Source organism: Hyla sarda, chromosome 5 (genome assembly GCF_029499605.1).
Source record: "Hyla sarda isolate aHylSar1 chromosome 5, aHylSar1.hap1, whole genome shotgun sequence".
NCBI lineage: Eukaryota > Metazoa > Chordata > Amphibia > Anura > Hylidae > Hyla > Hyla sarda.
Window position 1 is genome coordinate 30991886 of NC_079193.1, and position 23249 is coordinate 31015134.

The following is a 23249-nucleotide window of genomic DNA, read 5'->3' on the forward strand; positions in this document are numbered from 1 at the left end:
TAATGGATATTCGATAGGAGAGATGTGAGAAACAATACATACTGCTCCTCTTCCATGCCAATTGCCCAGTTTGAAAAACTAATCTTTTATCAGGTGACCTTGTCAATCAAGCCCAGCAGGGCAGGGAGCAGCGGCAGACAGCCGCCCCCCTAAGGAGACCTGAAGGCTTGCTGGATACATGCAAAAATTATGCAACACCCCTTTGAATATCTACAAAAAAACAAAACAAAAAAAAACAAAAACATTCATGAATGTTTAGTTTAGGCACTCATTAGGTCCATATAATGGGATCGTGATGTTCTCAGGGCATTGAGAATGGGTGGAGGTGGATGGACCGCTATGGGTCCCATTTTTGCGTTAAATCCTCCATGGCTTAGGTATTTACTTGTAATCACAGAGACCTATTCACAGACATTCAGCTCTTAAAAGTATTAATATTACAAGCTATATAGACTATACGTCGTGATCAGTAGGTTTACATTATGCAAAACAAAACAAAAAAAAATACTAAAAACGGCATCAATAGAAGTTTCAAGGCCTAGCAGAAAACAACATGTAGTGTCTTAAAACATTAATGTAACTATCAGGAAAGTAAATGGCAGAAAAAATAAAAATAAAAATTAATGTTACAAAATATTACAAAAAATTAAATAAAATAAAAAAATAGTCATGTTGAAAAACACTCATACACAACACAATTACAAAAATGTACAAAAAAAAAGTTTTTTAAATAAAAAAAAAGGTAACAAACAGGGCATGTCCACACTGCGGAATTTCTGTTTGCAGTGGGGGGGGGGGGGGGGGGACATGCGCCGTCTCCATAGATGGCAATGCAGTCCAGCAGAACTCCACCAAAAGAATTAACATTTTAGTTTGTTTGGTGGCTCCTGAATCTTGAATTTCTGCTGCAGAATTTTCTTCCATGAAAATTGCGCAGTGTATATGCTGCAGCAAAATCTCATTAAAGGGGTTGTTCATCAAAAACTAACTAAAAAGGGGTACTCCAGGGGAAAACTTTTTTCTTTTTTAAATCAACTGGTGCAAGAAAGTTAAACAGATTTGTAAATTACTTCTATTAAAAAATCTTAATCCTTCCAGTACTTATTAGCTGCTGAATACTACATAGGAAATTATTTTCTTTTTGGAACACCGAGCTCCCTGCTGACATCATGACCACAGTGCTCTCTGCTGACGTCTCTGTCCATTTTAGGAACTGTCCAGGAAAGCATGTTTGCTATGGGGATTTTCTCCTACTCTGGACAGTTCTTAAAATGGACAGAGATGTCAGCAGAGAGCACTGTGTTCCAAAAAGAAAATAATTTCCTCTGTAGTATTCAGTAGCTAATAAGTACTGGAAGGATTAAGATTTTTTAATAGAAGTAATTTACAAATCTGTTTAACTTTCTGGCACCAGTTGATTAAAAAAAATCCTGGAGAGTGGGGGGTCCGACTGCTTGGACCTCCACGATCCCCGGTACAGGACCCCAGAGTGTGTGCAGTAGACGAAACGCACTCCATTTATTTCTACGGGAGCGCCGGAGATGCCCGAGTGCTGCACTGGGTCTCTTCGGCGTTCCCATAGAAATGAATGGAATCCTGTGGATAGGGGATAAGTTAGTTTTCACTGGACAGCCCCTTTAAGTACAATACCACAGTGGAATTCCATCAGTGGAAATTAAGCGGTGTAGACAGGCCCGTAAAAGTAAAAAATTGCCAATATTGATCAACAGAATAAAACCACCAAAGAAAACATTAAAAAATACTAGTATACAGCAATGATTTCTGGGGGGGGAAGAGGGAAAAAAAAAAAAGACATCAAAAAAACAATGTTCACAGGATGGAATGGATCTATGCGGTGTGTGAGACCACAGGAATGTCTATTTCAATGGCGGACATCCGGGACCGTGTGGAGTAAGAAGACGGGATGTAGCTCTGCATGCCCGGGGCGTGGGAATATAGCGGCTGCCAGAATGGCGATGGTAGTGACTTGCAGGCGCAATACCATAAAAACAGTAACAGCGCTGTGAAATACAGCCCCCCGGAGCTACCTATGGCCACGAAGACGGAAATGTCGTAGGTAAAATACGGCCCGTACTTCCTGTTCAGAACATCGTTGTAAAATATCGACCATATGGACGGGGTAAGACTAATGCAACCAGCCAGGATGTACAGCAAACCCGCCACAAGATGGCAGCCGGAACTGTTGACAATGCACCTGGCGATTTTTAGGTTGGGCACGTTGGAGCTGAATGTAGTGTTACATATCCCCGTCAGGCACAGAATGAGGGCGGAGCCGGCGGTCAGGATGCTAAACGGGATGGCGAATTGGAGAACGCGGATGTCCAGCTGGTCCACGCTGGCGTACCACTCGCCGTCGTACATCAGGCACTCCCTGGACCACTCCTGGCGGGTGCACTTTACCCACATGCCGATGCTGACGGTCAGGTTTTTTTCGTTCCTGTTATAAGTGTACAGCTTCATCTGCCTCCATTGCGGTAGCAAAGTGGCGGTAAAAAGACCCGCGATGGACGCTGTACCACAGACGAAGGCCAGGAGGGTGACTGCGTGCACTTCCTGGCAACCCATTGTTCTGCTCAGCTCTTGTGGAACCTAAAAAAAATTGTAATAAAAAGAGAATAAAATTATATTAGAAAAAAAAGATACAAAATACTAGACATAAAAATACAGAATATTTATATTATATATATATAAAAATGTACAAAAATCTATATTTTTCCCCCCTATACTATTCAATAGAGCATTGAAACCTAAATAACAGGAGTGTCTGAAACATGCTGGCATTTCTCATGCGTTTTTATTTTTTTTTGCCAACCAGGATGTCTCCAGCTGTTGCAAAACTACAACTCCCCTTCGGCTGTCCGGGCATGCTGGGAGTTGTAGTTTTGCAACAGCTGGAGTCACACTGATCTAATGCAAAGAGTTGGAATGGAATTAGCCAATTTCTTTCAAAAACAGCACCACCCCAGGTTGTGTGTGGTATTACAACTTGGCTCCATTCACTTCAATGGAACTTAGCTGCAATACGGCATGCAACCTGAGGACAGGGGTGATGCTGTTTTTTTTGGAAGAAATCAGCTCTGTTTTTTTCCTATCCTGGATAGCTCCTTTAAAGCTTGATGGAAGGGAGTGACAGATTGAGGTTAACTATGGTAAAAGCGGTGTTATTAGCTGCAGGGCGGAGGCATGCTCATACTTTATAGCAAATGTAAGTGACACGTCTGAGTGTTTAGGTCCTGTCAAGTTTTGAAGACATTTACATGCATTATCTTTAAAGGGGTATTCCATGAAGAAAACTTTATTTTTTTTTCATATCAACTAACTCCAGAAAGTTAAACAGATTTGTAAATTATTCTATAAAAAAAAATAAAATAAAAATCTTAATCCTTCCAGTACTTATCAGCTGCTGAAGTTTAGTTGTTCTTTTCTGTTGGACAACTGTTGGAACTGCCCAGAGCAGGAGAGGTCTGCTATGGGGATTTGCTGCTACTCTGGACAGTGCCTGAGACAGACAGATAGGTGTCAGCAGAGAGCACTGTTGTCAGACAGAAAAGAACAACTCAACTTCAGCAGCTGATAAGTACTGGAAGGATTAAGATTTTTTAATAGAAGTAATTTACAAATCTGTTTAACTTTCTGGAGCCAGTTGATATGAAAAAAATAGTTTTCACTGGAATACCCCTTTTAATGGTGTGTTTTGCTATATAGTGTCTCCGATCCTACAGATTAATATAAGAATCACATTATTTGAGGTGCCATATATGTGTACATTTAAGCTGTGCCCTCATGACACATTACAAAAAAAAAAAAAATTTATAATACATCATGCTCAGAGCTGCAGACACAGGATAAAAGGGAAACAAAACAAATGATACATGTCTCTTAGCTGATGGATGTTTGCAAAGTTATAAAATCTTGTTTTTCTTCCAAGCTCAAGTGTCATTGAGGCCGGGCTTAGCTGCAGCATGCAGCCCCCTCCACCCCCTCACACTGCATGATTCATGTACAAGGCTCAATGCTGGAAGCCAAGCAAGGAGGGGTGGGGGACGGAGGAGGCTTGCATGCTGTAGCTCAGCCTCTATGACACTTGAGCTTGGAAGGAAAAAAAGATTTTATAACTTTGCAAACAGCCATCAGCTAAGAGGCAAGTATTTGTTTTATCAGCTATTTGCTGTAATGAGCATGATATAGAGTTTACAGATTCTCTTTTAAAGAATCTGCCCCATCATTTTTAGACATTCTTTATATGGCTACATAGTAGTCTACACTTTAGGTTTAGTGGTTTAAAGGAACAGATCTGCCAGGTTCCCTATCTAATGGAAGCAAAGGATAGAGAGAGATGCAGAGTTACGATCCGATATAGGATTTTCATGAAAAAAAAGCTGTTTTTAGGTCATGAGGATTCATAGAGAAAGTGAGTCCTGCTTTCCCACCCCTCATAGAGAAAGCCAGTGAGTCCTGCCTCCCCTGCCCATTCATTAAGAAAGCCTGTGAGTCCTGCTTCCCCCACCCCTTTATATAGAAAGCCTGTGTGTCCTGCTTCCCCCACCCCCTCATCTAGAAAGCCTGTGAGTCCTGCTTCCCCCAGCCCTTTATATGGAAAGCCTGTGAGTCCTGCTTCCCCCATCCCTTTATATAGAAAGCATGTGAGTCCTGCTTCCCCCATTCCTTTATATAGAAAGCCTGTGAGTCCTGCTTCCCCCACCCCCTTATCTAGAAAGCCTGTGAGTCCTGCTTCCCCCATCCCTTTATATAGAAAGCCTGTGAGTCCTGCTTCCCCCATTCCTTTATATAGAAAGCCTGTGAGTCCTGCTTCCCCAATCCCCTCATATAGAAAGCCTGTGAGTCCTGCTTCCCCCACCCCCTCATCTAGAAAGCCTGTGAGTCCTGCTTCCCCCATTCCTTTATATAGAAAGCCTGTGAGTCCTGCTTCCCCAATCCCCTCATATAGAAAGCCTGTGAGTCCTGCTTCCCCCACCCTTTTATATAGAAAGCCTGTGAGTCCTGCTTCCCCAATCCCCTCATATAGAAAGCCTGTGAGTCCTGCTTCCCCCACCCTTTTATATAGAAAGCCTGTGAGTCAGACAGATTAGGTACGTTCAGGTATGAACAAAGAATCTTCCTATAAGACATCTTGTTAAAACTCTCAGAGGAAGATGTGGGGGGGGGGGGTCTACATTATTGTTCCACTTTCATTCACTTAACTGGACTGCACATCACCATAGACCAGTGTTTCCCAACCAGGGTGCCTCCAGCTGTGGCCAATCTACAACTCCCAGCATGCCCGGACAGCCTTTGGCTGTCCGGGCATGCTGGGAGTTGTAGATTGGCCACAGCTGGAGGCACCCTGGTTGGGAAAGACTGCCATAGACATTTCCCTTGCTGAGTTTCCGTACTCGGGACCCAGGGGCCACTATATATCCTATAAGAAGGGTCAGTGTTTCCAATTTGACCTCTCAAACAAACAAAACCTGCAGGCGTTCCTGTGTGACAAGGACAGAGAGCGGCACAATTGCTGCACTTCACACCCACACACAGACTGACACACTGAAACGCCTAGCAATTTGTGAACGCTTTCTACCTCGCAGTGTGTCAGGCCTCCCGGCTGATCTGCGGAGCGCGTTCTACTCTCATATTCCCCACAGTTTTCTTTTTTTGCTTACAGTTAATGGTTAAGAGGGAGACGAGGTAATAGAAGTATTAATACCCGGCTGCATTGTATTATATATATGTCAGGAGGAGATGGTGGGGTGAATGGGGTACAGAGCCCCCATAGAGATTGGGACAGTTCTTTTTTGTGCATTCTGTGGCGCGCACTTACAGTATAGACTCCTAGCAGGCTATAGGTGATGTACTGCAGGGCGGTAATATTTCTGTGTGTATGAGGCACTAACTACAATTGTTTTGCATTCTGGCATCTGGTCAATGAAAGGCTGTGTGGTACTGAGCAATACTCTGAGTCATAGATGAAGACTCCTCCGCCATCGGCTTATCTCCCTTCAGAACAATAGGAATAGGAGTTTAATCCAACACATCTAATCTCTCTCCTCTAACATCTCTGCCAAGAGAGACACCCCCCGCCATACGCATTAGGGTAGGGACACCCCCCGCCATACGCATTAGGGTAGGGACACCCCCGCCGTACGCATTAGGGTAGGGACATCCCACCGTACGCATTATGGTAGGGACATCCCACCGTACGCATTAGGGTAGGGACATCCCACCGTACGCATTAGGGTAGGGACATCCCACCGTACGCATTAGGGTAGGGACATCCCACCGTACGCATCAGGGTAGGGACACCCCCGCCGTACGCATTAGGGTAGGGACATCCCACCGTACGCATTAGGGTAGGGACACCCCTGCCATACACATTAGGGTATCAACTAAGCATGGTAACAGGTATGGTTTTTCTGCTACAGAAGATTGGCGCCGTGTAGACTGGATGAAGCTGTAACCTGAGCATCCTTTCCCTACCCATAGCTGCTGCAGAACATCTTGTTTCAGGCTATCACACAATCAGTGAAGTTGCAGCGCCTGCTGTATGCATTCCCTGTCTCATCCTCTGCCTGTGACATTGTTCATTACAAGGCAGCATGCTGTGTACACACCTCATTCTTCCCTTCCTAGAACTACAACTCCTATTATGCTGGGGATTGTAGTTTTGCAACTGCTGGACAAGCACAGGTTGGAGAATATTGCCCCTGTATGTCCCAAAAAAAGAATGGATAAGATGCACAGACGAAAATGTTAATTTATCAGCCTGCATGACCCCAGCAAGCTCAGGAGAATGAGGATAAGTCCTAGGGCTTAGGTGGTGCAACATATGGCCATTTGGCTGTTTCAAAACTACAACTCCCAGCATGCCCGGACAGCCAGTGGCATGCTGGGAGTTGTAGTTTTGCAACTGCAGAAGGGTCGCAGGTTGGACACCTAGGCCTTGTTCACATTCTCCTGAGCTTGCTGGGGTCATGCAGGCTGATAAATTAACATTTTCGTCTTGTGCATCTTCCCCATTCTTTTTTTGGGACATACAGGGTCAATATTCTCCAACCTGTGCTTGTCCAGTAGTTGCAAAACTACAATCCCAAGCATAATAGGAGTTGTAGTTCTATAACAGCTGAAGGGTTGCAGGTGGGGGGTTCGCAATGCCTTCGTGTATTTTAATATTTTACCTAGTTTCCTCTGTTTCTCCATCATCACGAGCGGGCTCAGTACAGAGTCTTCTATGTATCTAGTGCCAGGGACTTGACAAGCCAACGATTCAGAAACTGGCAAGTGAGCGATTCTGTGCCTGACAGGCTGTTGGGGGAGGGGGATGATACCGAGAGGTGGCACAGCCTTGGCAGCAGCAAGTGACAGTTCTTCATCTGCTCTTCAAACTGCAAGGAGCTTATTGACAACTGGGCGCAATGCTTATTTACTGCCACACGTCATGTGCCACTTCCCGATCTCATAAATATCCAATTCCAGGGGTGAAGTATTCTAGTTGTGTCATGACTGTCCTGTCCTCCCCCTCTGACAGAACATGGCTTAGTCTGGAGTGTTCCTTTAAGGGAGCACTGAGGTACCACTAGGTTGTGCCATCTGGTAGTTGGGGGTCCGACCCAGTGTTGTCTACAGTGAAGGGTGCGTTCATCTATAGAACAACTCCCGACCAGCAGTCTCCAAACTGTGGCCCTCCAGATTGTCCTTTTATGCTGAGAGGTGTAGTTTCGCAACAGCTGGAGGTCCACAGATTGGAGACCACTGCTGCAGTTTCTTCTTAAAGGGGTACTTTAGTGGAAAATATGTATTTATTCTTAAATCAACAGATGCCAGAAAGTGAAACAGATTTGTAAATTACTTCTATTTACACATCTTAATCCTTCCAGTACTTAGCTGCCGTGTGCTCGACAGGAAGTTCTTTTCTTTTTGAATTTCATTTCTGTCTGACCACAGTGCTCTCTGCTGACACCTCTGTCCATGTCAGGAACTGTCCAGAGCAGTATAAGCTTGCTATGGGAATTTCATGAAGTTCCTGACATGGACAAAGGTGTCGGCAGAGAGCACTGAGGTCAGGAAATTCAAGAAGAAAAGAACTTCCTGTGGAGCATACAGCAGCTGATAAGTACTGGAAGGATTAAGATTTTTAAAATAGAAGTAATTTACAAATCTGTTTAACTTTCTGGCACTAGTTGATAAAAATAATAATATTCCAGCGGAGTACCCCTTTAACAATGAAGGGTTGAAGCATCTATTGCACAACTCCCAATCAGACTCTGGGTAAAGATTTTGATAGAACTTCCCTGGATCTTCTAAACAGGCCTGGGCATGCTGAGAGTTGTAGTTGTCACTACAGTTAGAGGTCTACAGTTTGGAGAGAAAGCTTTCTGCAGTTTATTCTTTGGGGGTTGGGGCATCTATAGCAGTGGTCCTCCAACCAAGTCCTCCAGGCCAACCAACATTCTGGGTTCTTTCTGTTACTCCATTGGATTAGAACAGGGAAAGTGAGCATTGTAAAGGATCTTTTAGAGCAGTGGTTCCAAACCAGTGTGTCTCCAGATGTTGCAAAACTACAACTCTCAGCATGCCCGGACAGCCAACAGCTATCTGGGCATGCTGGGAGTTGTAGTTTTTTTAAAAGCTGAAGGGCCACATGTTGGATACCTAAGCTCTGAAGCTTGCAGGCCGATAAATTAACGTATTGCCGTTAGAGATGAGCGAACTTACAGTAAATTTGATTCGTCACGAACTTCTCGGCTCGGCAGTTGATGACTTTTCCTGCGTAAATTAGTTCAGCCTTCAGGTGCAGGATAAATCCTCAACTGCCGAGCCGAGAAGTTCGTGACGAATCAAATTTACTGTAAGTTCGCCTATCTCTAATTGCCGTCTGTGCATCTTCCTCATTCCTTTTTTGGCACATTTAGGGAAGAATGAGGTGTGTACACCGCATGCTGCCTTGTTCTGAACGACGTCACAGGCAGAGGAACAGACAGGGAATGCTTACAGCAGGTGCTGCAACCTCACTTCTAGAGCAGTGTTTCCCGACCAGTGTGTCTCCAGATGTTGCAAAACTACAACTCTCAGCATGCCCGGACAGCCGTTGGCTGTCCGGGCATGCTGAGAGTTGTAGTTTTGCAACAGCTGGAGGTTCACAGATTGGAGACCATTCTCCTGCACATACATGGCTGCACCAAAGCAAAAGCCAACATTGTCCTTATATCCTTCTGAACCTCCCTTGTCTATATACGCAGTTATTACAGCGTAGAAAGAACATATTGAGACTCGCCCAGGGGCATTGGACCCGTCTATATAATTATAGGGCACAGCAATGACGCAGTGATGCCAGTCTTTCTGAAAATACTATAGACAATCCTACATTCAGGGTTGGGGTTCACATGCATTAGTGAGGGCTGCAGTTCTGGGCTACGGGGGGGGAGAACCCCAACCTACACGTGTGCTGATCCCCCCCCCCCCCCAGACACCCATAAAAATGGACCCCTAAAGTAAGGACAGGGGTGGGGGGTGCACGTTCGCTTTGTGCCGACGGGACATTCAAAAGAGATCAAAACCTACAATTCAGCCAACACAATGTGGTGCCAATTTAATTAGCAGCTATAAAACCTACAAACGACGAACACCCAAAAATTATATACAAAAAATAAAATAAAAAACTTTATTATTCTCAAAAGATTACATACTAACAAGAACAGCCCACCAATAAACATAACGTACCCATAAAATACACCAAACCCAAAAGCAAAAACAGAGATGGGGAGCACCCACAGAGAATAATCCCCTACATAGGATACCAATCCAGAAAGGGTCACATATACCCACCACCTTGACACTTCTTTTGACTCTTCATGCTGGGAGTTGTAGTTTTCCAACAGCTGAAGGGCTGCAAGTTGGCCCTAGAGTCCAAACCCCTGTTGAGGTGGTGGTGGGGAGCACGTACGGACCCCCCAGGATGTCCCAGTTCAGTAATGGACATTGTTATTCACTGGCACAATAGCATGCTGGATGGTGGTTATATGCCACGCTGTCTGGATTGGTGTCCTATGTAGGGTATCTAGCTATACATAGATATAAGCAAAATTATATATATAGCTCATATCTATCTATCTATCTATATATATATTTTTATGTATACACACAGATAGGTATGAGATACGGTAGATATGAACTATATAAAATTGGCCGCATATGAGCTTGAAAATGGCCGCACTGGGCGACCGAAATGTTGCATCTGCTTGGATGGAATAAATTCATTTTATTTGCACGTTTACCCTGCAGTTTTGCCTTCTACCTAGTTCTTCTGTGACCCGGCCGTGTGACTGCACCCATCCACCATATCACCGGGAGTGCTGCCCTACGTTTGCTGTATATGTGTGTATATAATATATCTCAATATATACACACAGATAGATTGATATATGACCATTATATCTATCTGTGTATATATATATATACACACACACACACATATCGGGGGAGATTTATCAAAATCTGTCCAGAGAATCAATCAATCAATCTCTCTCTCTCTATTTCTCTCTCAATATCTCTCTCTCTCTCTCTCAATATCTCTCTCTCTCTCAATATCTCTCTCTCTCTCTCAATATCTCTCTCTCTCTCTCTCTCTCTCTCTCAATATCTCTCTCTCTCTCTCTCTCTCTCTCTCAATATCTCTCTCTCTCTCTCTCTCTCAATATCTCTCTCTCTCTCTCTCAATATCTCTCTCTCTCTCTCTCTCTCTCTCTCTCTCTCTCTCTCTCTCTCTCTCTCAATATATCTCTCTCAATATATCTCTCTCAATATATCTCTCTCAATATATCTCTCTCAATATCTCTCTCTCAATATCTCTCTCTCTCAATATCTCTCTCTCTCAATATCTCTCTCTCTCAATATCTCTCTCTCTCAATATCTCACTCTCAATATCTCACTCTCAATATCTCACTCTCAATATCTCACTCTCAATATCTCACTCTCAATATCTCACTCTCAATATCTCACTCTCAATATCTCACTCTCAATATCTCACTCTCAATATCTCACTCTCTATCAATCTCTCTCTCTCTCTCTACACACACATAGATATGTATATACACAAACATATGAAATAGATATACACACTCGTTGATTGGTATATATGTGATAGATATAAGTATATACACACAGAGATATGAAATAAATAATATACATATACACAGAGACACACACAGGTATATATGAGACAGATGTGATCAGAGTTACGTCCTATGCAGAACTGTCTAATAGAAAAGTAGTCCTCTGCAGCTACAGACTGACCAGACCTGATGGATTCGCACACAAGAACAATGCCCACTAAGTACAATGGGGGAGATTTATTAAAAACTGTGCAGTGGAAGAGTGAGTGGTGCAGTTGCCCATGGCAACCAGATTGCTCCTTTCATTTTTAAAGAGACCAGTGAAAAATGAAAGAAGTGATCTGATAGGTTGCCATGGGCAACTGCACCACTCGACTCTTACTCTACACAGGTTTTGATAAATCTCCCCCAATGCCCCTGAGTTATCCCAAATGACAATCTCAGCTCTGCTACATCTACATTTATAAAGCAGCAACTGTGTTTTGCATAAACCAAACGATTTAGTGTAACAATTGGGGACGTCCCCCAAGTATTATAATAAAATCAGTCGCCATTCACCATGGAGATGTATTTGCTTTTGGAGAACTATAGCTAAATTAATGGAGTTTGTATAACCTGTGGCTCTCCGGCGGTTGCAAAACTACAACTCCCAGCATGCCCTGACAGCCGCAGGCTGTCAGGGCATGCTGGGAGTTGTAGTTTTGCAACCGCCGGAGAGCCACAGGTTAGGCTGCATTCACATCTCGTTTTTGCAATACGAATCCCGTATCAGTTTTTTTGTAAAAAAAAACTTATGTCTCAAAACTGGACCGAACCGTATACAACCGTATAGACCTCTCTATACGGTTTGAAAACGGATGTCCCGTTGCATACGGTTTAATACGTTTTTTGAAAGAAAAAAAAATGGATACGGTTTTATGTTTGTCCATTATTAAATAAAGTTCTTCTTGTTCTATTTGTGAGAAGAACTTTCGGCGTGCACTGCACATGTGCAAACTGCAAAACCGTATTGTGCAAACCGGATGAAGCCGTACGCACATACGGTTCAGTACGGTTCCCATAGACCACCATTTTTTTTTTTTTTTTTTTAAACGTAAACGGGTTGTATTCGGTTTCTCACCGGGACATAAAACCTTAGTAGACTATGGTTTTGGAGGAAAAAAAAAGGATAAAACCGTAAATGATGCAAAACGTACACAACCTGATGCTACGGTTGGCATACGGTTTTCAATGAAATGTCTATACGTGCGGTTTGCAATACGGTTCCATACGTTTTTTTTCTCACTGAAACCGGATACAGGAACCTTATTGCAAAAACGAGATGTGAATGCAGCCTTAGGGGACACTTATAGGGTACTCCATACATTGCTGTATGTGGTTATGTCGCTGCCGTAGATATAGTGCAGTACATACTAGATAAGCTATGAATGTAATCCCATAGGAACAATGCATTTCAGATGTATCCTATAGTGAGATCTCCTCCACCCCCCGCAGACACACTGTGACGGATCTACACCCCCTAAAGCAAACATGAGTCACTCTGCTATATCCAGTACCGCATAGAGAGAGAGGTGCACCGGGGTCAGAGGCCACCCGGGACCCCCCAGCACTCACAGCCCACCTGTAGCTCCTACTGTAACTACTAGCGCCGACCCCCTCCACCTCCCTCCCGCAGTTCTGTAGCCCGTCCCCCCCAGCTCCAGTTGCGGCGGGCTGCTGACCGCACCGTCTGCACACAGCCCTGAACATGCCCCGCACACTCAGCACTGACCTATCAGCGGGGGACGCCGAGCCCGGGAGCGGAGCAGGAAGCCTGGCTGTGTCTGCACCGGAGCAGCCTTCTGGTGGCTTTGGTGACGTCAGGAGCCACGTGACCGCCGGGAGGTCACATGACGCGTCCGTGTGGGGGAAAAAAATTCCGCTCTGAGCGCTCTGCAGTGTGAACGGCGATCATAATACTGAGTGACAGCGGGGCCAGTGCAGCATGGAGAGGGGAAGGCTTCACGCCGAGTCCACATCGTGTCATATAGTGCTGTACCAACAAAGTGCTGTGCCCGCATACTGCCTTATAGTGTTGAGCCAACATGGTGCAATTTAGTGCTGTGCCCACATAGTGCTATGCTGTGCCATACAGTGTACATATAGTACTGTGCTCATATAATGCTGTGCTGTGCCTACATAGTGCCATATAGTGCTGTGCCTACATAGTGCCATATAGTGCTGCGCCTACATAGTGCCATATAGTGCTGTGCCTACATAGTGCCATATAGTGCTGTGCCTACATAGTGCCATATAGTGCTGTGCCTACATAGTGCCATATAGTGCTGCGCCTACATAGTGCCATATAGTGCTGTGCCTACATAGTGCCATATAGTGCTGTGCCTACATAGTGCCATATAGTGCTGTGCCTACATAGTGCCATTTAGTGCTGTGCCTACATAGTGCCATATAGTGCTGTGCCTACATAGTGCCATATAGTGCTGCGCCTACATAGTGCCATATAGTGCTGTGCCTACATAGTGCCATATAGTGCTGTGCCTACATAGTGCCATTTAGTGCTGTGCCTACATAGTGCCATATAGTGCTGCGCCTACATAGTGCCATATAGTGCTGTGCCTACATAGTGCCATATAGTGCTGTGCCTACATAGTGCCATATAGTGCTGTGCCTACATAGTGCCATATAGTGCTGCGCCTACATAGTGCCATATAGTGCTGCGCCTACATAGTGCCATATAGTGCTGCGCCTACATAGTGCCATATAGTGCTGTGCCTACATAGTGCCATATAGTGCTGTGCCTACATAGTGCCATATAGTGCTGTGCCTACATAGTGCCATATAGTGCTGCGCCTACATAGTGCCATATAGTGCTGTGCCTACATAGTGCCATATAGTGCTGTGCCTACATAGTGCCATATAGTGCTGTGCCTACATAGTGCCATATAGTGCTGTGCCTACATAGTGCCATTTAGTGCTGTGCCTACATAGTGCCATATAGTGCTGTGCCTACATAGTGCCATATAGTGCTGCGCCTACATAGTGCCATATAGTGCTGCGCCTACATAGTGCCATATAGTGCTGTGCCTACATAGTGCCATTTAGTGCTGTGCCTACATAGTGCCATATAGTGCTGCGCCTACATAGTGCCATATAGTGCTGTGCCTACATAGTGCCATATAGTGCTGCGCCTACATAGTGCCATATAGTGCTGTGCCTACATAGTGCCATATAGTGCTGTGCCTACATAGTGCCATATAGTGCTGCGCCTACATAGTGCCATATAGTGCTGTGCCTACATAGTGCCATATAGTGCTGTGCCTACATAGTGCCATATAGTGCTGTGCCTACATAGTGCCATTTAGTGCTGTGCCTACATAGTGCCATATAGTGCTGTGCCTACATAGTGCCATATAGTGCTGTGCCTACATAGTGCCATATAGTGCTGTGCCTACATAGTGCCATATAGTGCTGTGCCTACATAGTGCCATATAGTGCTGTGCCTACATAGTGCCATATAGTGCTGCGCCTACATAGTGCTATATAGTGCTGTGGCAGCATTGTGATATATAGTGCTGTGCCTACATAGTGCCATATAGTGCTGCGCCTACATAGTGCCATATAGTGCTGTGCCTACATAGTGCCATATAGTGCTGTGCCTACATAGTGCCATATAGTGCTGTGCCTACATAGTGCCATATAGTGCTGTGCCTACATAGTGCCATATAGTGCTGTGCCTACATAGTGCCATATAGTGCTGTGCCTACATAGTGCCATATAGTGCTGTGCCTACATAGTGCCATATAGTGCTGTGCCTACATAGTGCCATATAGTGCTGTGCCTACATAGTGCTATATAGTGCTGTGGCAGCATAGTGATATATAGTGCTGTGCCTACATAAACTCACACACAGTGTGATATAGTGCTGTGCTGTTCACATAGTGCTATATAGTACTGTGGCCTCGCAATGCCTTATAGTGCTTGCTAGTGTTGCTCGCGAATATTCGCAATTCGAATATTATTCGCGAATATCGCATATTCGCGAATTTCGCGAATATAGCGCCATATATTCGTAATTGCGAATCTTTTTTTTTTTTTTTTTTTTTCTTCAGCTTGTGTGGTGTAAAGAAGACTGTAATACTATTGTGTGAGACTGGCGTGCAAAAATTCTCATATGCGAAAATTAGCATATGCTACTTTTCGCATATGCGAAGTTTCGAATATGTTAATTTTGTATATGCTAATTTCACATATGTTAATTTCCGCATACACGAATATTCGCATATGCGGAAATAAAACGAAAATATAACGAATATGCGAATATTCGCGAATATATGACGAATATTCGTCCATATATTCGCGAATATTCGCGAATTCGAATATGGCCTATGCCGCTCAACACTAGTGCTTGCCAACATAACACCATATAGCGCTCTACTGTGCCCACATAGCGACATATAATACTGTGCCCACATAGCGACATATAATACTGTGCCCACACAGTGTCATACACTGTGCACATAGTGCCTTATAGTGCTGTGCCCACATAACTATGTATAGTGCTGTGTCCAAACAGTATCATACGGTGATGTGCTGTGCCCACATAATGCCAGATATTGCGGTCCTCATATAGCAGCATATAGTGCCATACAGTTCTGTGCCCACATGGGAAAGTGTTTGTGCACACAAAATTGGGGGAGATTTATCAAAGCCTGTGCAGAGGAGAAGTTGCCCATAGCAACCAATCAGATCGCTTCTTTCATTTTTCACAGGCCTCTTTAACCCCTTAAGGACGCAGGACGTAAATGTACGTCCTGGTGCGGTGGTACTTAACGCACCAAGACGTACATTTACGCCCTGTACGTAACCGCGGGCATCGGAGCGATGCCCGTGTCATGCGCGGCTGATCCCGGCTGCTGATCGCATTAACCCCTCAGATGCCGGGATCAATACAGATCCCGGCATCTGCGGCAGTACGCGATTTCAATGAATGATCTGATCGCCCACAGCGCTTCTGCGGGGATCCGATCATTCAGAACGCCGGACGGAGGTCCCCTCACCTTCCTCCTTCCGGCTCCCGGCGTCTTCTGCTCTGGTCTGTGATCGAGCAGACCAGAGCAGGAGATGACCGATAATACTGATCTGTTCTATGTCCTATACATAGAACAGATCAGTATTAGCAATCATGGTATTGCTATGAATAGTCCCCTATGGGGACTATTCAAGTGTAAAAAAAAAAAGTAAAATTAAAAGTAAAAAAAAGTGAAAAATCCCCTCCCCCAATTAAAAAGTAAAACGTCAGTTTTTTCCTATTTTACCCCCAAAAAGCGTAAAAAATAAATTTAATAGACATATTTGATATAGCCGCATGCGTAAATGTCTGAACTATTAAAATAAAATGTTAATGATCCCGTACGGTGAACGGCGTGAACGTAAAAAAAAAAAGTCAAAAAAATGTATTAAAGTTTTTTATATGCAAATGTGGTATAAAAAAAAAGTACAGATCATGGCGCAAAAAATGAGCCCCCATACCGCTGCTTATACGGAAAAATAAAAAAGTTATAGGTCATCAAAATAAAGGGATTATAAACGTACTAATTTGGTTAAAAAGTTTGTGTTTTTATTTAAGCGCAACAATAATACAAAAGTATATAATAATGGGTATCATTTTAATCGTATTGACCCTAAGAATAAAGAACACATGTCATTTTTACCATAAATTGTACGGCGTGAAAACAAAACCTTCCAAAATTAGCAAAATGACGTTTTTCTTTTTAATTTCCCCACACAAATAGTATTTTTTTGGTTGCGCCATACATTTTATGATATAATGAGTGATGTCATTACAACGGAGAACTGGTCGCGCAAAAAACAAGCCCTCATACTAGTCTGGCGATGAAAATATAAAAGAGTTATGATTTTTAGAAGGCGAGGAGGAAAAAACGAAAACGTAAAAATTAAATTGTCTGAGTCCTTAAGGCCAAAATGGGCTGAGTCCTTAAGGGGTTAAAATGAAAGAAGCCATCTCAACTGGGCAACTTTTCCTTTGCACAGGTTTTGATGAATCTCCCCCATTTGTAAAAATACAGAGGCATGTTTTTACAGCCACGTAAATAGGTGACATGTCTGCTGCATACAGAGGCGTTGCCAGGGGCGTAGCTATAGAGGTAGCAGTCGCACCGGGGCCCTGGTGCCTAAGGGGGGCCCAAAGCACAACTGCCCCATAAGAGACCAGTATTATAATTGACACATGGGGCCCTGTTGCAGATTTTGCCCCATGAGAGGGCAGTATAATAATTGGCATATGGGGCCCTGTTGCAGATTTTGCATCAGGGCCCCGAAGCTACAAACTACACCTCTGGGCGTAGCTTGTAGCTTCTGGGCCCTGTTGCAAAATCTGCAACAGGGCCCCATGTGTCAATTATAATACTGGTCTCTTATGGGGCAGATGTGCTTTGGGGCCCCCTTAGGCACCAGGGCCTCAGTGCGACTGTTATCTCTATAGCTACGCCTCTGGCCTGCACAGGTACTTTTACTTGTATAGGACCCTGTTGCTATTTGTAACACAGCAGGTGGGTGTGAGCGCCGCTCTGCAGGTGAAATGCTGAAGGGCCCTGTGTCTCTTCGTTCTCAGTATGGGCCATACCATTACAAGATGGGGGATACCTCTGACCTCAGACTGGAAAAGCGAATCTCCCATGACCCTCCGCTCTAGTCTTTATGAGCATGATCTGACATTTATTAGGTATTAGTCTGTGTTATTAGATGTTGTAATAATATATATATATATATTTTCTGCTTTTATGCCATAGGAGGATTATCAATTACATTCTGTTTACAAATCCAAAGTGCTGGAATTTCCTCTGGATGAGCTGCCGTCAGGTAAGACTTTCCGCGCCATTGTTTTTATACAGTGTTTTCCAAACAGTGTGTCTCCAGCTGTTGCAAAACTACAACTCCCAGCATGCCCGGACAGCCGAAGGCTGTCCGGGCATGCTGGGAGTTGTGGTTTTGCAACAGCTGGAGGTTCACTGTTTGGAAAGCACTGGTATAGAAACATTATAAAATGTATAGCAGTGATCCCCGACTTGTGACTCTCTAACTCAGTGTTTTCCAACCAGGGTGCCTCCAGATGTTCCAAAACTACAACTCCCTGCATGTCTGGACAGGAAAAGGCTGTCCAGTCATGATGGGAGTTGTAGTTTTGCAACATCTGGAGGCACCCTGGTTGGGAAACACTGCTCTAACTATTGATAAACTGACCGAAGGTTACTACTGTAACTGTGTCATGTTATCACCAGTCTGACTCACATACAATCATAGTGCTTAATATGTCAGTCCTGGGTCAGCTGACTTCTTGTGAACTACAGGATGATATCATCAACTATCAGATCCTTTCTAGTAGCTCTCAGAGCCCTCCCCTCCCAGCTCTATCTGTATACTGCTGCTGCTATCTCTATTAGATCAGGATATTTAGTAGTTATACCCCTCTCCTCTAGCTCTATCTATATACTGCAGCTATCTCTATAAGATCAGAATATATAGTTGTTATACACCTCCCCACCAGCTCTATCTGTATACTTATACAGAGGTTTGTGCAGTTCGTCAGATAGACAGGGAACTGAAGTTAAAGGGGTACTCCGGTGGAAAACTTTTCTTTTTTTTTTTTTTTAAATCAACTGATGCCAGGAAGTTAAACAGATTTGTAAATTACTTATATTAAAAAATATGAATCCTTCCAGTACTTATTAGCTGCTGAATACTACAGAGGAAATTCTTTTCTTTTTGGAACACAGAGCTCTCTGCTGACATCACAAGCACAGTGCTCTCTGCTGACATCGCTGTCCATTTTAGGAACTGTCCAGAGCATCATATGTTTGCTATGGGGATTTTCTCCTGCTCTGGACAGTTCTTAAACTGGACAGAGATGTCAGCAGAGAGCACTGTTGTCATGATGTCAGCAGAGAGCTCTGTGTTCCAAAAAGAAAATTATTTCCTGTATAGTATTCAGCAGCTAATAAGTACTAGAAGGAATAAGATGTTTTAATAGAAGTAATTTGTAAATGTTTATAACTTTCTGGCACCAGTTGATTTAAAAATATGTATATTTTTCCATCGGAGTACCCCTTTACTGTTAGCACACAATACCCGAGGTGCTGTTTATTGGATTAAAGGGGTACTCCAGTGGAAAACTTTTTTTTTTAAATAAACTGATTCCAGAAAGTTAATCAGATTTGTAAATAACTTCTATTAAAAAATCTTTACCCATCCAGTACTTTTTAGCAGCTGTATGCTACAGTGGAAATTCTTTTCTTTTTGAATTTCTTTTCTGTCTGTCCACAGTGCTCTCTGCTGACACCTCTGTCCGTGTCAGGAACTGTCCAGAGCAGCATAGGTTTGCTATGGGGATTTTCTCCTGCTCTGGACAGTTCCTGATATGGGCATCAGGTGTCAGCAGAGAGCACTGTGGACAAGACAAAAAAGAAAAGAATTTCCTCTGTAGCATACAGCCGCTAATAAGTTCTGGAAGGATAAAGATTTTTTTAATAGAAGTAATTTACAAATCTGTTTAACTTTCTGGCATCAGTTGATTAAAAAAAAAAATGTTTTTCACCGGAGTACCCCTTTAAACTAAAACTATAAATGGAATACAGTCGTCAGTGTTCTCTATGGGGATATGCTGAAACATGGCGGAAGTGATACTGATAATAATAATGGTAATTATAATGATAGTGATAATGGTGATAATGAAGATGGTGTGATACTTTGAAAGGAGTGAAAAAAAGAAGGAAAAGAGTGATAGAAATAGGAAATGGGGAACAGGGAGAGAAGGAGAGGAAAAAGTAGGACAGAGTGGGAGAAATGCAAGAAATGATCAGACCACTAATAAGTGAGTGACGGATTAAATATACCAACTTTATTGATTGTGATTCCCTTCTACACAATAATCTAAAAATAATGAATAAAAGGTGGTATATAAACAGATTAAAACAATACAGTGGTCCCTCAAGTTACAATATTAATTGGTTCTGGGACGACCATTGTATGTTGAAACCATTGTATGTTGAGTCCATAACTCTATGGAAACCTGGTAATTGGTTCTAAAGGCACCAAAATGTCATCCAAAAATAGGAAAAAGTGAGGATTAAAGAAAAAGAAGTAGATAACTAATATAGATAAAACAAATCCTTACATATAGAAGTAATAAAGATCTGCTGGGAGCTGTAAATCACTGTCTATGTCAGTGTTTCCCAAGCAGGGAGCCTCCAGCTGTTGCAAAACTACAACTCCCAGCATGCCCGGACAGCCTTTGGCTGTCCGGGCATGCTGGGAGTTGTAGTTTTGCAACAGCTGGGGGCACTCTGCTTGGGAAACACTGGTCTATGTAGAGGACAGGAGCTTCTTCGGGGTCCTGTACAGTACACACAGTGTCCTAAAAATGTAATGGAGTCGCCCTCACCTGGTGTCCAAAGGAGCAGCTAACCCTGGTACAGGTAAAGAGTACAGAACATGTAATACCTCCCTGTACTGTAGGGGGCGCTACCAGACACCAGTCAGTGCATACACTTCAGTAATACAGGTAAAGAGTACAGAACATGTAATACCTCCCTGTACTGTAGGGGGCGCTACCAGATACCAGTCAGTGCATACACTTCAGTAATACAGGTGATTTACCAGTGAATGCCCATTCTGATTGGTCGGTTCTTCCAGTCATTGACATGTTTTACAGATCTGGACTGTCTGTAGCATTGTATGTTGAGTCTGGTTTCAACTTACGATGGTCCAGAAAAGACCATTGTATGTTGAAACCATTGTATGTTGAGGCCATTGTAAGTTGAGGGATCACTGTACTACAATTCCCTATTGTAAAAGTATGTCCATACTGTGAGGAGTATTCTTGTAAAGAAAAAGTGGCAGAACAATGTTCTCAGTCCTATCCAGCAAGGTGACTTGTGTCCAAATCGGTCCAGCCGTCCTCCCGTTATAGCCGCCCAAAGTTCCAGTCAGGCAGTGAGAGATGTCGTATAAAAGACTACAGCTCCCATGATGCCTTAATCCTACTTCCTACATGCTCCTGAGCATATAGGAAGTAGGACTAAGGCATCATGGGAGCTGTAGTCTTTTATACGACATCTCTCACTGCCTGACTGGAACTTTGGGCGGCTATAACGGGAGGACGGCTGGACCGATTTGGACACAAGTCGTTTTTTGTGCAAATTTTTTGCGCCGTGATCTTAAGTTTTTATTGGTACCATATGTGTTTTGATGGGACTTTTTGATGGCTTTTTATAATTTTTTTATAGGGTATACAAAGTGACCAAAAATATGCAATTTTGGACTTTGGATTTTTGTACGTAAACGTCATTGACCATGCAGTTTAATTAACATTATATTTTTTATACTTCGGACATTTACGCACGTGGCGATACCACATGTGTTTATTTTTATTATGTTTACATATTTTTTATATTGAATTTGGGAAAAGGGGGGTAATTCAAACTTTTAATATGGAAGAGGTTAATGGGTGTTTTACTTTTTAACTTTTATTAAACTCTTTTTTTACACTTTATTAGTCCTCTTAGGAGACTTTTAGGAGGAATCATTAGATTCCTCATACAGATCAATGGAATTCCATAGAACTACATTGATCTGTGTGCTCTGCGCTCGATTCATGAAGCCTGGTCCTCACAAGCTCTATCAATAACAGGGCCGCAGCAGACAAGGAAGGAGAGGTAAGCCCTCCGGCTACTTTAGAAGTGGATGCTCTCCCGCATTCGTGCTGCGGGGGTGGGATGGGGGAGGGGATGGTGATCCACCCCACTGGACCACCAGGGACTTGTTAAAGCTCCCTTTAGATGCCGTTGTCAGCTTTGACATCGGCGATCTAAAGGGTTAATAGCCGCCCACGGCGATCGCCCCATGTCGGCTATTAACGGCGGCCCCCAGCTACAGGCGGGCTCAAGTCAGGAGCCCGTGCCATACACTGGTTGCCGTCTTGTCCTTACACGGCAACCGGTTAAAATGAACCTGTTGTCAACAAAAACTTTTGATATCATGTAGATAATACCATTAATATGTGTATTTGTAATATACATTGGTTAAAAAATATGTATATTTTTGGGTGAAAAAAATGCTGTCCCTGCAGCTATTGTCTTTGTGCGTGTATGAGGAGTCCAAATACAGCCTGGAATTGGCAGCAGCATGAGTGGACACCAGGGCTTCACAATCCCTAAGATTAAAAGATGAATTTTGAAATGTCAGTGATGCTGCTGTGTGACAGAGCCCCACTGCACAGAGCCCTGCTTGTCCTCAGTGTACAGAGCCCTGCTTGTCCTCAGTGTACAGAGCCCTGATTGTCCTCAGTGTACAGAGCCCTGCTTGTCCTCAGTGTACAGAGCCCTGCTTGTCCTCAGTGTACAGAGCCCTGCTTATCCCCAGTGTACAGAGTTCTGCTTGTCCTCAGTGTACAGAGCCCTGCTTGTCCTCAGTGTACAGAGCCCCGCTTGTCCTCAGTGTACAGAGCCCTGCTTGTCCTCAGTATACAAAGCCCTGCTTGCCCTCAGTGTACAGAGCCCTGCTTGTCCTCAGTGTACAGAGTCCTTCTTGTCCTCAGTGTACAGAGTCCTGCTTGTCCTCAGTGTACAGAGCCCTGCTTGTCCTCAGTGTACAGAGCCCTGCTTGTCCTCAGTATACAAAGCCCTGCTTGCCCTCAGTGTACAGAGCCCTGCTTGTCCTCAGTGTACAGAGCCCCGCTTGTCCTCAGTGTACAGAGCCCTGCTTGTCCTCAGTGTACAGAGCCCTGCTTGTCCTCAGTGTACAGAGCCCCGCTTGTCCTCAGTGTACAGAGCCCTGCTTGTCCTCAGTATACAAAGCCCTGCTTGTCCTCGTTGCACAGAGCCCTGTGTGGTGTCCCGGTACCGTATCCTATACGTTACCTGTATAGAGGTCCCCATAGCCAGAGTCCCTAGGACGTCGGGGGTCCCTTTTGTCTAGTCTTCCTCTTGTCACCTCTCACTAAGGGAGTGGCGGCCATTACTACCTTCTCTTTTTCCTCGTGGGCTGCTGATGAGGACGGATCTGCGCAGCTGTCATCAGCAGTAACCAGGCCTAAGCCTTGCGGCAACG

The 23249-nt window shown here is 43.9% G+C and overlaps 2 protein-coding genes across 15 annotated transcripts in view; one reads left to right on the plus strand and one right to left on the minus strand.

The window, feature by feature from the left end:
- ADAM22 (ADAM metallopeptidase domain 22) overlaps nucleotides 1-23249 on the plus strand; it is a 283448-nt gene that overhangs the window by 164489 nt on the left and 95710 nt on the right. For all 14 annotated transcript variants that reach the window (XR_008843837.1, XR_008843838.1, XM_056519133.1 and 11 more), the window contains exon 7: nucleotides 17936-18005. Coding sequence is in view for 12 of the 14 variants with exons in the window: in XM_056519133.1 (XP_056375108.1) it covers nucleotides 17936-18005 (70 nt within the window). In the remaining 2 variants the exon portion in view is untranslated. The remainder of the gene's footprint in view (nucleotides 1-17935; nucleotides 18006-23249) is intronic.
- CLDN12 (claudin 12) lies at nucleotides 1379-13018 on the minus strand. Its single transcript, XM_056519146.1, has 2 exons — nucleotides 12898-13018; nucleotides 1379-2610 (listed from the first exon to the last, which is right to left on the minus strand). The coding sequence occupies exon 2, from the start codon at nucleotides 2584-2586 to the stop codon at nucleotides 1849-1851; it is 738 nt and encodes a 245-aa protein (XP_056375121.1). The 5' UTR covers nucleotides 2587-2610; nucleotides 12898-13018; the 3' UTR covers nucleotides 1379-1848.

Coding starts and splice junctions, on each gene's coding strand:
- CLDN12 (XM_056519146.1), bottom strand. CDS start 2,586: ATGGGTTGCCAGGAAGTGCACGCAGTCACCCTCCTGGCCTTCGTCTGT.